Here is a 13328-nt window from a genome sequence, read left to right on the forward strand (position 1 = left end):
ATTATCTGTTATAAAACATGGTTTATTTTGATCGTGGCGGTTTAGCGATAGACATATTATATAGACAATTGTTTTCGTTTTTGTGTTCTATTCTAAAGCCGTCTTTAGTGCAGTATACCATACATCTGGCTTTATTCGTCTTGTTCTTGATTCGAATGATAACACTGATGTTTACTTTACTATCTTGTAAGATAAATCAAGTAATAATAGGAAAGATAACTGCTAAAGCTTAGAAAGGATGAATTAAGAAATAATAATTGTGGTATTGCTTCTGAGACTTTTGTCTTACACAAATTTGATTAGTTATTCTCATTTTCGATTCTCTTAAACAACTTCAAACATCTGCAATCAAGCTGTAAACCAGTACTATCTAGTCATGTGAGTGAATCCAACGAAGTAGACTTGTTGTCTGATCTAACACCAATTACTAGTGCAAAATTCTCAACGGACAAACATAAACTGATAGCGAAAAGCACCAGCGAGATTCTTCAATAAGATTCCTCACATGTTTGTTACATTATGCACAGTTATAAAGGCAATTCATCAAAGAACATGAAATCCTCCTTACATATGATGTTCCGTTTGGGAAAATAATGACAGATAACTCTTTATCTTAACTGTATACATCATAAATGAATTATAATGTGTTTGTAAGCAGTTACGTTTTTTTTTTATTTTAAGTTATTGTTATTTCAGATAGTCGATCTGAAGCAGCAACGATACAATCAAGAGCGAGAAGACGAACTGCCCGGATGTTGATAGTTGTAGTTATTGTGTTTTTTATTTGCTACATTCCGGTTTATTTGAGTAATATATTCAGGTAAGGCTACCAGTAAAGAAGGGTCATGAAGAGTCAACATTGGCCTTTAAAAAAAATAATATAAAAAATAAAAAAAGATTTATAGAATAACTAATCGAAGAATTCAAATAGAGAAAAATGTTCAACGAGTGATCGAACAACACATTAATTCACGATTAATTATCAGTGTTGTTCGGTCAGGAGTTTTTTCGATATTTGAATTATTTAATTAGTTGTTCTTTTGATTACACGATGATTTCTTTAAAGAAATTAATGTCAAACATGTAAGAAACTTTATCTTTTTCTACGCATTCACAATTTGTTTTGATCCGCCGTTATCGACGTCATGACAACACCTATTGTTGTAAGAGAGTGAAATAACCACGTTTATTTCACATGTGAGATTATCGGTTTTTATTTAACTGGAAAATCAATGTAATTCATTGCAACCAATGTAAAAAAAATATATATATAAGAAACATTATAACCCTAGCTTGGTACATGCCGCACATTTTGATTGGCTAATAGCAGGGTGTAAAAAAAAAACGTAGCCCCGGGTGTGGTTAATCCATCTTTCCTTAACCTCACAATTTTCAATACTTTACCATTTCGCAAAGCAGCCTTATAGTTTTTAATATTATATAAGCCATTTGAATAGGAAAATACATAGCCAAACAATAATCATGTACATTTACCAATAGCTATGTCAACAATGTGTTTGTAGGTAAGTAGATTGTCGATGTTTTTTGCCTTTTGTTCGCGTACAAATGAACATTGTCTACTTTAAAAAAGAAATCGGCGGCCTTTTCAATTAAAAAGTGAAAGCGTAACCTTAGTAAAATCGCCATATAAAACAATTAATCGTTAAACCACTAGATTCAAAACAAAAATGAAAAAAAGAAGAGATTTATCATGAGGGTTGTGTTTAAGATATTAAAGACCTTTATCTCATTAGTTTGTCTGAGTTTTGAACCTCACTTTAAATTGTATTGCATGTGCATAAGCTTTAATAAATATGGAAGTAAAAAATAAAACCATGGTCCGACTTGATTTGAAGTAGAGTTATAAATAAGTTAAAAAAATGCTTACATATTTTGCGCATTTTTCGGAATTTCCGTTTCAAATGAATTCATGTTGCAATCAATGTCTGCCTTATCAAAATCTAAATCGAACAGACGCTAAGGTCTTCCGTTTTTAAATCATTCGTTTAAATAGTGCTTTGTTACTGACATGATTTATAACATACTTTTCTCAAATTCTTCGCTGTCAGGATTTTAAACTGAAAGTATCAGTAATCATCTCACATTTCTGAATCTTTCTTTTGTTATTTTGTTAAAATAAAACAAATAACATCCAATAAAAAGAAGCGTTGTATTTTGTAATATTGAAAATTGTCAAAAATACTGAATTCAAGAAAACTTCACACCGGAAAGTCCCTAATCAAATGGCAAAATCAAAAACTCACAACACATCAAACGAACGTATAATAACTTTCATATTTCTGTCTTTCTACTGACATTTTGTTACGTAGCAAATGATGGTGGATTAAGCCTGGTGTTATAGCTAGCTTAACCTCTCACTTGTATGTAATTTATTAAGTAAATCGAAAAAGTTTAGTTCAAACATATTTATTTACAGTGGATAGGGAAACAAGTTATGGCAACTTGTCTTAATCCCTTTCCACTTTGCGGGGGCCAGTGCTGCCGTGTAGCGGCATTAGCCTGGTCTTTTTCGAAATCTACAAGGGCGTATTGTATGTGCAAGAGATATGACTCTTTCTTCACACGGTTCAGCTATGTATTGTCCCTTTCCGACGGACTATGGTCGTTCCTCAAGAGCGGAAAGGTAATACTCATGTTAAAGGCAACAGTAGATATAAAACTTATATGTGCTTTTTCGAATAGAACGAAAAACTGTTAAGAATTTTTATATATTTGATTAAAGAATTGAACGAGATTTTGGAACATAAATATTTAATATATTCATGCATTATGGCTTTATTATCAATTTTGAAGTAATTTGTTCCTAACTGATATGATCACCACTGATTTTTGTTTCATTCGTGGTTCTGTGATTATATACGAACAATTCAAATTCTACTGAAAAAAAAGTTATGGGTAATAATATAAACATGCATATAGTATTATTGTAATGTGTTATTTATTTTGTCTTTTGTTTTGTCCAACGATTTTGATAGCTTCAATGGGGTATTTGTATATTGTTATTTTACAAATTCGTTTGAAGTGGTATTGAAGGAAAATTTTTCCACAGTCAATCCATCAATTATGACATCATGTCCGTGTTGATAACAGTTGACATCATGTCCGTGTTGATAACAGGTCTGCTTGTTATAAACAGTTGACAAAGCCATCATTATCATTATAGTCAGATAGCAAATAGAAATGATAGCTCATTCAAGTTCTCTTTAATGAATAATCAAAAGAATAGATATAGTAAATATACGTTATTGATCACGAGAAAGGAAGTTGTCGACACATAGTACTAAGTACTTTGTTTTAACATTTGTCGACAAACATTACTTAGCAATTTGTGTTAACATATATATGATAAAAGTGCGTGTGAATAAAAAAAAGTTTCCTTCGATATAACAGCTATAAGCAATAAATTGATTTACCACGTGGGCAAATAATTTATTCCGGATTTGTGGTCGCTTAATCAATTTATTACTATTTAACAACAGTTTATTACTGTTGTCTTTATTCGATGCATGGTCATGACGAGAACAAGTACAGTATGCAGAGGCTGCACTAAGTAGTTGACCATATTTATAGGTGAGAAATTGAGACTGCAACTGGATCATGAAAGTAAATCTACAAACCCTTCACAAAATTTCATGGATTGTTAACGAACATAGAGCATCGTATATATATCGCTGTTCTCATTCTGACAGGAAAAGGCGACGTATCTAAACATTTCTCACAACACAGCAGACGCACCACTTTTACAAGTATTTAAATGCCGATCGCAAAAAAGATCAATGGATGACCATGTTTGTATACTGCAGTCAATCATAAATTAAAAAAAAGTTGATTCAAGAACAAGAACTTAACAATATGTAAATACGTATTTATATTATTTACATCGGTCACTTCTATTTTCTTCTTTGCTTTATGGCATATATTTAACTGTCTTTGGTTTTTAATGAAAACTTCTTAAAGCAGAATAAACAAGCTCAAACACGCAATATTCGACGAAAACAAATTTATTCTAGTTTAAATACCTTCCGTTAAGCTTTACAGTCATGAAGTATCCAAATATTTCCACTCCAATTCAGAACAAACATTATTATAAATGGGAACTATTAAGATGACAAATATGTAATTCTAATGCGTTTTTGTTAATTTCAAGTGTATTTCGTTTTCTGCAATAATGATTAGATATGCATAAAAAGAAGATAACAATTTAAGTTGATGAAGTTATTATAATTTTAATTAGGCATCTTCACAAAAAACAATAATAGGATATAGATTGACTTTGGTATAATTGCTAATCATGTTCAGGCTAATTTTAAACCGTTTTTTTATTTTGTTAATGAGTTTGTTTGTTATATATATATATCAATTAAAGCAACATAAAATTATAGTGGTTATATAACATTGATAATATCGCATGAAAAACAAACTTCAAAGAAACAAAAGAATATTTTAATAAATTTAATAAAAAACACAAATAATTTCATTGCAATAAATATTATAGCTTTTAGTCGCCGTTTTTGCTCTATAGAGAATAACTATGTGTATTGAAGTCCTTTATTTTATTTCTCGTATGCTTACAATTTAATTATATTTTCAATTTGGTCAAGGTACAAATTGATCGAATTTATAAATAAAACGATTTGATAATTTTATTAAATAAGATATGAAGTAACATATTGTAGTAAGATAAGATTGATCGTCTCGCATACAAAACAAATTCTAAGAAAAAAAAAGAATGAATATTACACAGATACACCAATAACACATATGTTATGCAATAATCTTATTGGACATGTAATATCGGCCTATAACTAACAGGAGAAAATGGCTAAAAAAAGAGGGACGAAAGATACCAAAAGTACAGTCAGACTCATAAATCCAAAACAAACTGACAACGCCATGGCTTTTCCAAAAGGAAAAAGACAAACAAACAACAGCACACACGACACAACATAGAAGACTAAAGAATAAACAACACGAACCCCACCAAAAAACTAGGGGTGATCTCAGGTGCTCCGGAAGGGTAAGCAGATCCTGCTCCACATGTGGCACCCGTCGTGTTGCTTATGTGATAACAAATCTGGTAAATAGTCTAACTCGGTAGGTCACATTCATGAAAGGGAAGGGGACCAACTTTGAGATTGATCGAGAAAACGTAGGCCACTCAGAAATCAATGCTGAATGATTATCTGGCCTTTTTTGGTACAAATGTAAATTAGATAAAGCCCGACATTAAAAATTACCTTAAACAGAAAATAGTTCTGGTTACCAGAGTTTTATTTGTGTATAAATGTACACAAATAATGCCATTTGGACAAATTATTAAGATGCTGTAGAAATCTTCCTTTTCTAAGGGCATCGTCCATTGTAATTCATAAACCTTGATATATTGTTCCTGTTTCTCTGTATGAATCTCAACCAAACACCAACTATTTTAGAATGATTGCACTGATTTACGAATATCTATTTCCTTTAGAAGATTAACATTTATTTTTAGAACAATTTGTCAATCATTGTTATTTCATTATTACTGCGATCGACGTCTCGAATGTTTTTGGTGTCGACTTAACTGTAATCTTACCTACCACGAGAAGTAAGCAGGTTTTTGTTTTTTTTTTATATCTTTCTTTTTGCTGTCAGGTTTATATACTGAACTTTGTTTTGTTTGCATATTTTACTTACAGTTCTGGCAGGTCGTGCTAACACAAATCTTTTAATAAAGCGATCTTAGGTTTCAACAGTCATTTGATTTTCCGAAAAACGCATATAATTGTATATACCGATGTAAGTGTCTACAGGTAAAAACACAAAATAATATGACCGAGAACATTAAAAGTATGATAAGAATAATTTGCATAACCTATAATCTAAACATTAGTAAATATTGAAATGTAGAATATGACAATGAATCTGAACGCTAAGGTTCAAAGTTATTCGTTGTTTTGTGTTTGGGATTTCGAAAATTGGCGTCAGGCATCATTGCAGAGACATTATTTGTCGAAATGCTGTTTTGATGCAGAAAATCAGTACCGTTAAAGTTAAATTCGAAAAAGCTGAAGTCCAGAAAACATGAAAAGGAAACGTAAGAAGAATGAAAAATAACTGTCAATTCCTAACTTGGCTTTTGTATTTGCTTTGGTTTTAAATTACATGTACACTTGAACAAGATTAACATACCATCAGTATGTAAAAGTAGCCTACCATTGGTTTACTTCGTTACTATTGGTTTACTTCGTTAGGTGACTATTGATATGATTAGATTTTTATTAATTGAAATAACGCTGAAAGTTTTCAATGGCAGTTATTTTATTTAATTAACTGTTAATGCGCCACAAAATGGTTTTCTTTTAAGCTTATATCGTATATAGGAAATTCTGCAAATGACTTCCGGATGGTTGCAACCTTTCATGTATAGACTATAGAAGATAAACAGATATGAAAGTAAACAACGACAATAGAAACTGTTGTGCCCTTCAAATAAAGATAAATCCAGAAAAACGTTTCGAATATTTGAAATAACTATTTTTTTTTTAATTTTTTACCGAACTAGATTGCTATCATTGCTAATTTATTCAATCTTGATTATTTCCAGATAATACGTTTTTTTTCCGAGAAGTACACATTACCTTAAACTTATTTGATACATCTGTTCAAATCTCTACTTTTGAATGCACCTCATTTTCCTATTTGTTTTGTTTTTACAAGTGTTTCGATTCGAGTTCCTCTGATGATTCGTATGTTCGTTGGGCGTATCAAAATATGCTTTTAACTTTCATGAGATTTTGCTAAAACAACATATTTAGTTTTATAAGTGTAAAAGTACCATTCGGAATTCAATTTTGGTTATATTCATTGTCCTATTGTAAAATTTTGTATTTTGTCTGCATTGTTGATCATTTACTATGTCTATATGCCATTTTGTTTTTCTTTGTTGACATATTTGTTTAGTATTGTATAGATTAGAAATATAACACAATATTGGTGGCTGAACCCGTATTTTGTATTTTGTAACAATTTGACCTGTTCAATTTGTTAACAAATGGTTGTCAATATAATGAAATTGTATGATACTGTCATACTATAGAAGGTTAAGCTAGCTATAAAAACATCAATCTCTTATTTTCATCATCAGGAAATGCCTGAACACATCAGGCACTTAACAGGTGTTACAAATTCATTTATTGTGTTTGAGATTTTGATGATGTTGGTATGTTTTTTTAACGTCGAGTGCCAAGTTATCTGTTTATATATTAAAATCATTTCCGAAAAGCTAGGGTTTCAACCCCCTAACAAAAAGTTGGCTTTCGAAGGATGCTTGAGTCTTCAAGGTTAAGGTTAATCTGGAAAAGTACATCAGTCGCAAATAATTGATACAGTGTTTAGATAAACATGAGACTAACTTTGTAATTGACTGATATGCTGCGCAGAATAATTTTATATAATAAACTTATTTGCTCTTTTTAAAAAATACTTTTTTAAATGCGTATTAGATTCTTGGTAACTAAAGATCTTTTTATGCTTGATAATGCTATTGAAAAAGTTATCTTTTAAGCCTTGATGTCGTTATATACCTAACACAAATTATTTCTGTCAAAGGGTTAAGTTTAATTGGGTAAATGTTACATAACTCTGGATAAAGGGTGTTCTTTGTTGTTATTACCTCCAAGCATCTCATACGCATTTTTTTCAAGTCTTATCTACTTTTTTTTATATAAAAAATTATTTTTAAAAAGAGCAAATAAATCGGGAAATGTTATTACACTATGGTTTCTCCACGCCTTAGAAAAACTATGGTGTTCATGACATTGTTTACATAGACTCAACCTCTAACCATAATAGTCCCGATAACGTTTAATTTTATATATTACTTACATTTAATATATCCAAGTGAACTTGAAATTAAAGTTACTACCGACACAGATAAATCTGCTTCATATTAAGACCTTTTTCTCGAAATGACTACTGATGGTAGGTTGAATACCAAAATTTATGACAAACGCGATGATTTCAATTTACCTATGGTCAACTTTCCTTTTCTGTGTAGCAACATCCCAGCGGCACCAGTATATGGAGTATATGTGTCTCAATTGATACGTTACTCTAGAGCTAGCTCAAAATATGTTGATTTTGTTGAACAAGGAATACTGCTTTCTCAAAAGTTTCGAAGACTGGGCTATGAATCAATCAAATTAAGGTCATCACTCAAGAAATTTTACGGTCACCATCATGAACTTATTGATCATTTTTACTGAAGTGTGTCAGAAATCATATCTGATATTCTTCATCAGTCATAGTAACCTTCCATCATTACATAAATGAACAAAGAAATAACACGACGGGTGCCGTATACGGTACAGGAAATGCTTACCCTTCCGGAGTACCTGATTTCACTCCCGGTTTTTAGTGGAGTTCGTGTTGTTTCTTAATTCTTATTTATAACTGTTGATGTACATGTCCTTTAGTTTTGTGAGTCTTTGTTTACTCTTTTGTTTTGATTGTTATTATCTCTTACAACAGTACACAGATGTCAAATACCAGTTTCATATTTCCAGGTATAAAAATATATAGTAGGGTTCTTATCACGTGTACCTTAGATGTATTATTGTATATCCCTTTTGGTAATACAGCTCTTCATGTGTTACTGTGATGATGATTATTTGGCTTGTTTTGTTTGGTTTTGAGCGATTCTAACAAGGGTTAATCCATAAAAGTACTTCAACAGCATACATTGTATAAAGTGTTATTACATAGAACTGGGTGGATATTTCTGTTGGTGAACTTAAAGTCCTTGAAAGTATCAACTCAATGATCAGTGTTTCGGATACATATTTATCGGGATTATAATTGCTATATTCATAAGATATTGCTGCAAATGCATTTACTATGAAGTCTCGATTAGTTAACGTGACGTTTGTTACTGATCATGCAAATTCTGAAAAGACCAGTAATTATTCTGTCGTTGCAGACATTACCAACAAAGATTAATTGTTTCTAACTTTTGCATATGAGTACATCGCACGAAGTTCTAGCCTAATTCAATTATTGGTCTTAATTGAATGGTACTTATCATATACAATATTACACTAAAAAGTGTCAATACTGTTATTTTCTATGTATAAAGCTTATGTTCTTCTAATATATGTTATGATGGTATGATACTAAACCCCTCACGGGGAAGTTTGTGCCTGATATTCATATGATGAAGACATATTTTTCAACCAGTTTAATTGAAGTCTGGAGCTGGCATGTCAGTTAACTGCTAGTAGTCTGGTGTTATTTATGTATTATTGTCATTTTGTTTATTTTCTTTAGTTACATCTTCTGACATCAGACTCAGACTTCTCTTGAACTGAATTTTAATGTGCGTATTGGTATGCGTTTACTTTTCTGCATTGGCTAGATGTATAGAGGGAGGTTGAGATCTCCCAAACATATTTAACCCCGCCGCATTTTTGCGACTGTCCCAAGTCAGGAGCCTCTGGCCTTTGTTAGTCTTGTATTATTTCAACTTTTAGTTTCTTGTGTACAATTTGGAGTTTAGTATTGCGTTCATTATCACTCAACTAGTATATAGATATAGTGCCAATGAGACAACTCTCCATCCAAATAACAATTTAAAAAAAGTAAACCATTATAGGATAATGTACGGCCTTCAACACAGAGCATTGGCTCACACCGAACATTTTTTAGGGGCCAGCTGAAAGACGCCCCCGGGTGCGGGAATTTCTCGTTGTATTGAAGACCTGTTGGAGACCTTCTGTTGTTGTCTGCTCTATGGTCGGGTTGTTGTCTCTTTGGCACATTCCCCACTTCATTCTTAATTTTATTAACATGGCAATATAAGCACAGACTTTCTTTACTTCCCTATTAAATATAACACGCACTTGGTCTCGACATTAATAAAAGTTAAGGTCGAGGATGTTTATGCAATAGGTTGAAGGTACACAAACATTCCTTGATTTGTTTTGATAGAAAAGATGTTCTTAATTTTTTTATACAACCACCGTCATCTAAATTTACCATTTGAAAATTAAAGACACCCTAATGTTAGATAGATAGGTATTTAAAATCATCTTAATGGCTTACAATATATACACTTTTGATATAATCATATTTCCTTCAATAAATCAAACAATTTATACATAGAACAATATAAGAACTATAGTGTATCAGGTATGAAATAAAATATGCTAAAATTATAGGGCTATATATTCTGAAAAAGAGTGCAACATGAATAATTTCCTTTGGTCATGTTATGGATTAGATATGTATATACTTTTTAATGTAGTATGGTGTGTACCCCTTATTTTCACATTATATCTGTTAGTTTTGTTTGTACATCGTTGTCAGTACATATGCTACTGTCATGAGGTTAAGCTATCTATACAACAAGGTTCAATCCACCATTGTCTATATAAGAAAATATCTTACCAAGTCAAGAACATCAGTTGTTATCCATTCGTATGATGAGTTTAAGTTTTTTATTTTGGCTTTTGATTAGGGACTTTCCGTTTTGAATTCTTCTCGGAGGTCAGTATTTTTGTTACATTACTTTTTAAACAGAATGAGACTCGTTAATACTATTATGTGAAGTGTTTGACAATATCTTTTTATCTTACTAAACAACATACATGTCTTTAATACGTACGTCTGTCTCTCTGTAACGTTTATAACAAACACTAAAAATATAAACCTATAGTTTAGATTTGAGTGGAAAGGATGCGATATAATGAGTTTCATGCAATACACAGCGTCTCGTTTTCTTCACTGTATTTTTATTGGTTTAACGAACGCTACATTGTAAATTGTCTTTGTCCTTACAATTACCCAGTCGTATACTATTTAACTCTTATAAAGAACAGAAAAAGAAGATCACCTTTTTTCATCTTAATTGTTTTGTTTTGTATTAAAGATATGCAATAACATATTTAAATATACTCGTAGCGACAATAACATTCCATCCTCAATTGTAATATTTTATTTCCTACCGAAAATTTGCTGGTTTGACAAATACACCTAATCAAGATGTCACTGCAGTAACTATAACGTACCATATTATGTTTTATTACAGATATGCAGGTTTGACAAACACAACTAATCAAGATGTCCTTGCTTTAACAACTTTAACTTCTCATCTCCTTTGCTATTTCAATAGTGCCATCAATCCTGTTATTTATAATTTTATGAGTGGTAAGTTCTTCTGTAACATTAGAAATTAATATATATAAACTGGTGAGAAAGATGCACTTTTGCATAATGTTATACGGATTTGTATAAGTAAGGCAGATTTGTCAGTGAAAGTCGGAATGTATAAATAGAGATTTGCTAGTTTGATATTTTAACCTGTAGAGTAATATTCTTTGTTTTATCGGTTATAGTCGCATCAATATCTATTTTTTTCGTATTTGGTGCCAAATGTCATGACAATGTTTTTGTTATATTGATATTGAAATATTATAGTACTTTATCGTTACGGTAACTTTGTCGGTATGAAAGTCTAATGTTTATCAAGTTATTAGTCCGAATAACACCAGTTTTCAAAAAAATTGCTAGCTTTTCTTGTTATAGTTCTATCATTTTATGATTAACCATTTAATTTCAAATATCAGATATTGAAACTAAAATTATTAAGATGGAAATCTGGTAAATGTATGGGAAAGTCCTCTGTAGTAATATATCTCGACTGATAAATATGTATACTCCCACTAACAAAAACAAATGCAAATGCAAATTAAAATGACCAGTTGTACTTCGAAAAGTAAGACGTCTTTGGTGTAAAACCCCGTACAAACTAGAAAACACTCACAACCCTTGATCATAGAGATAGTCTACTACTGCGTCGATTGTGATACGAAACTACTTCACTTCTGACAACTCAATTTTCAAATACCAGTTGTACTTAGAAAAGTTCGACGTCTTTGGTGTTAAAACCCATACAAACTGGAAAACACCCTCCGTACACACACGACCCTTGATTATAGAAATAGTCTGCTACTGCGTCGATTGTGATACAATACTACTTCACTTCTGACAACTCAATTTTCAAATTCACAAGGCCTGCCACGCATTTAACTATTTGATTGAAGTTTTAACTGTCGACTATTTAAGAACTGGGATCAAATGTACCACATGCTGATGCTAAACAAATAATCAACAAGTCTGGAATGTATAATCAGTCTTATGATTTGAGATAAAATACAGACAATTAGAAATTAGAAAATCATGACATACTAGTATTATGACAGTCGAATATTGTTTTTCAGAAAAGTTCAAAAAAGAATTTCGTGTGGCTTGTAAATTTTGTGGCTTAGCACCAACACATGGAAGACACGGAACATTAACAGGTAGATTTAAGTGTTAAATCGACTCCATATACTGAAGATATTGTTTGACGTATGTATTGAATTGTTTGCATTATTTTATCATCGACCCATTGTTGATAACAGATACATGGCATCGTTCTCATTTTTTCTTTTAGATATTTTTACCGTCATGACCAATTCATCGAGACAATAACAAGATAAAATAATGAGCGGTCGAAATATAATGCAGGTTTTGTCTCTCTTCAATATTGTTTTCTTCTCCAACTCTCAAATACTCGTAAAAATTCAATAATCATCATTTTGTCATGTTGGCCATTCATTACTATACGGAATGTGTTTTACTCATTCTTAAACACTATATTGTTGTTTACAAACTTGTCCTCCGTGATCTAGTGGTAAGTTGTCACATTCGAAATTTTGTACAAAACAGGTGTAAATCATGTTTTTATCGTAACTGCAGCAAAACAAAAATAGAACTTCATTCTATGTTAATGTTTTAAGGTAATGGTTGATTTAACGTAGTTGAATAGATTTAAACAACATTCTATGATAGAAAAAATATTTGCAGACGAAAATAAAACCGAATGTTAAAAATAACAGCTGATGCTGAAAAAAATCGTCGTTTGAATTTGTGTATGATATTTTGGAATAGGAAATGTTTTAATCATTTTGCACAAAATATTGCAAATATCAAAGTTCGTCTTAGTAACAAATAGTCATCAGAAATTAACAGCGTTTGTGTCTGTCTTGAATTCAACCAAAGACTTTAAAATAATGTAAAATAAGTAGTGCTATGTTAGGTAATCCCTTCTATTCGAGACCACTTTAATACACGACACTTTAGAAATCGTTATATTATTGATGATTGATGATTGATCAACTCATTTATTTAATGAAATTCCAGAAAACTTTAGTTGGCTAATATTACCATTCAATCTTTAGCTGACACTTATAAAAGAAGAAGTCTTGTTCCAATTAGGTGCTTTAATG

General features: G+C 31.2%; 1 protein-coding gene across 3 annotated transcripts in view; it reads left to right on the forward strand.

Annotated features, from left to right (window-relative positions):
* The window catches only part of LOC143058851 (orexin receptor type 2-like), a 42801-nt gene that overhangs the window by 19988 nt on the left and 9485 nt on the right, over positions 1-13328 (forward strand). For all 3 annotated transcript variants that reach the window (XR_012973260.1, XM_076232329.1, XM_076232337.1), the window contains exons 3-5: positions 697-820; positions 11087-11205; positions 12279-12359. Coding sequence is in view for 2 of the 3 variants with exons in the window: in XM_076232329.1 (XP_076088444.1) it covers positions 697-820; positions 11087-11205; positions 12279-12359 (324 nt within the window). In the remaining variant the exon portion in view is untranslated. The remainder of the gene's footprint in view (positions 1-696; positions 821-11086; positions 11206-12278; positions 12360-13328) is intronic.

This window comes from Mytilus galloprovincialis, chromosome 1 (assembly GCF_965363235.1).
Source record: "Mytilus galloprovincialis chromosome 1, xbMytGall1.hap1.1, whole genome shotgun sequence".
Lineage (NCBI taxonomy): Eukaryota > Metazoa > Mollusca > Bivalvia > Mytilida > Mytilidae > Mytilus > Mytilus galloprovincialis.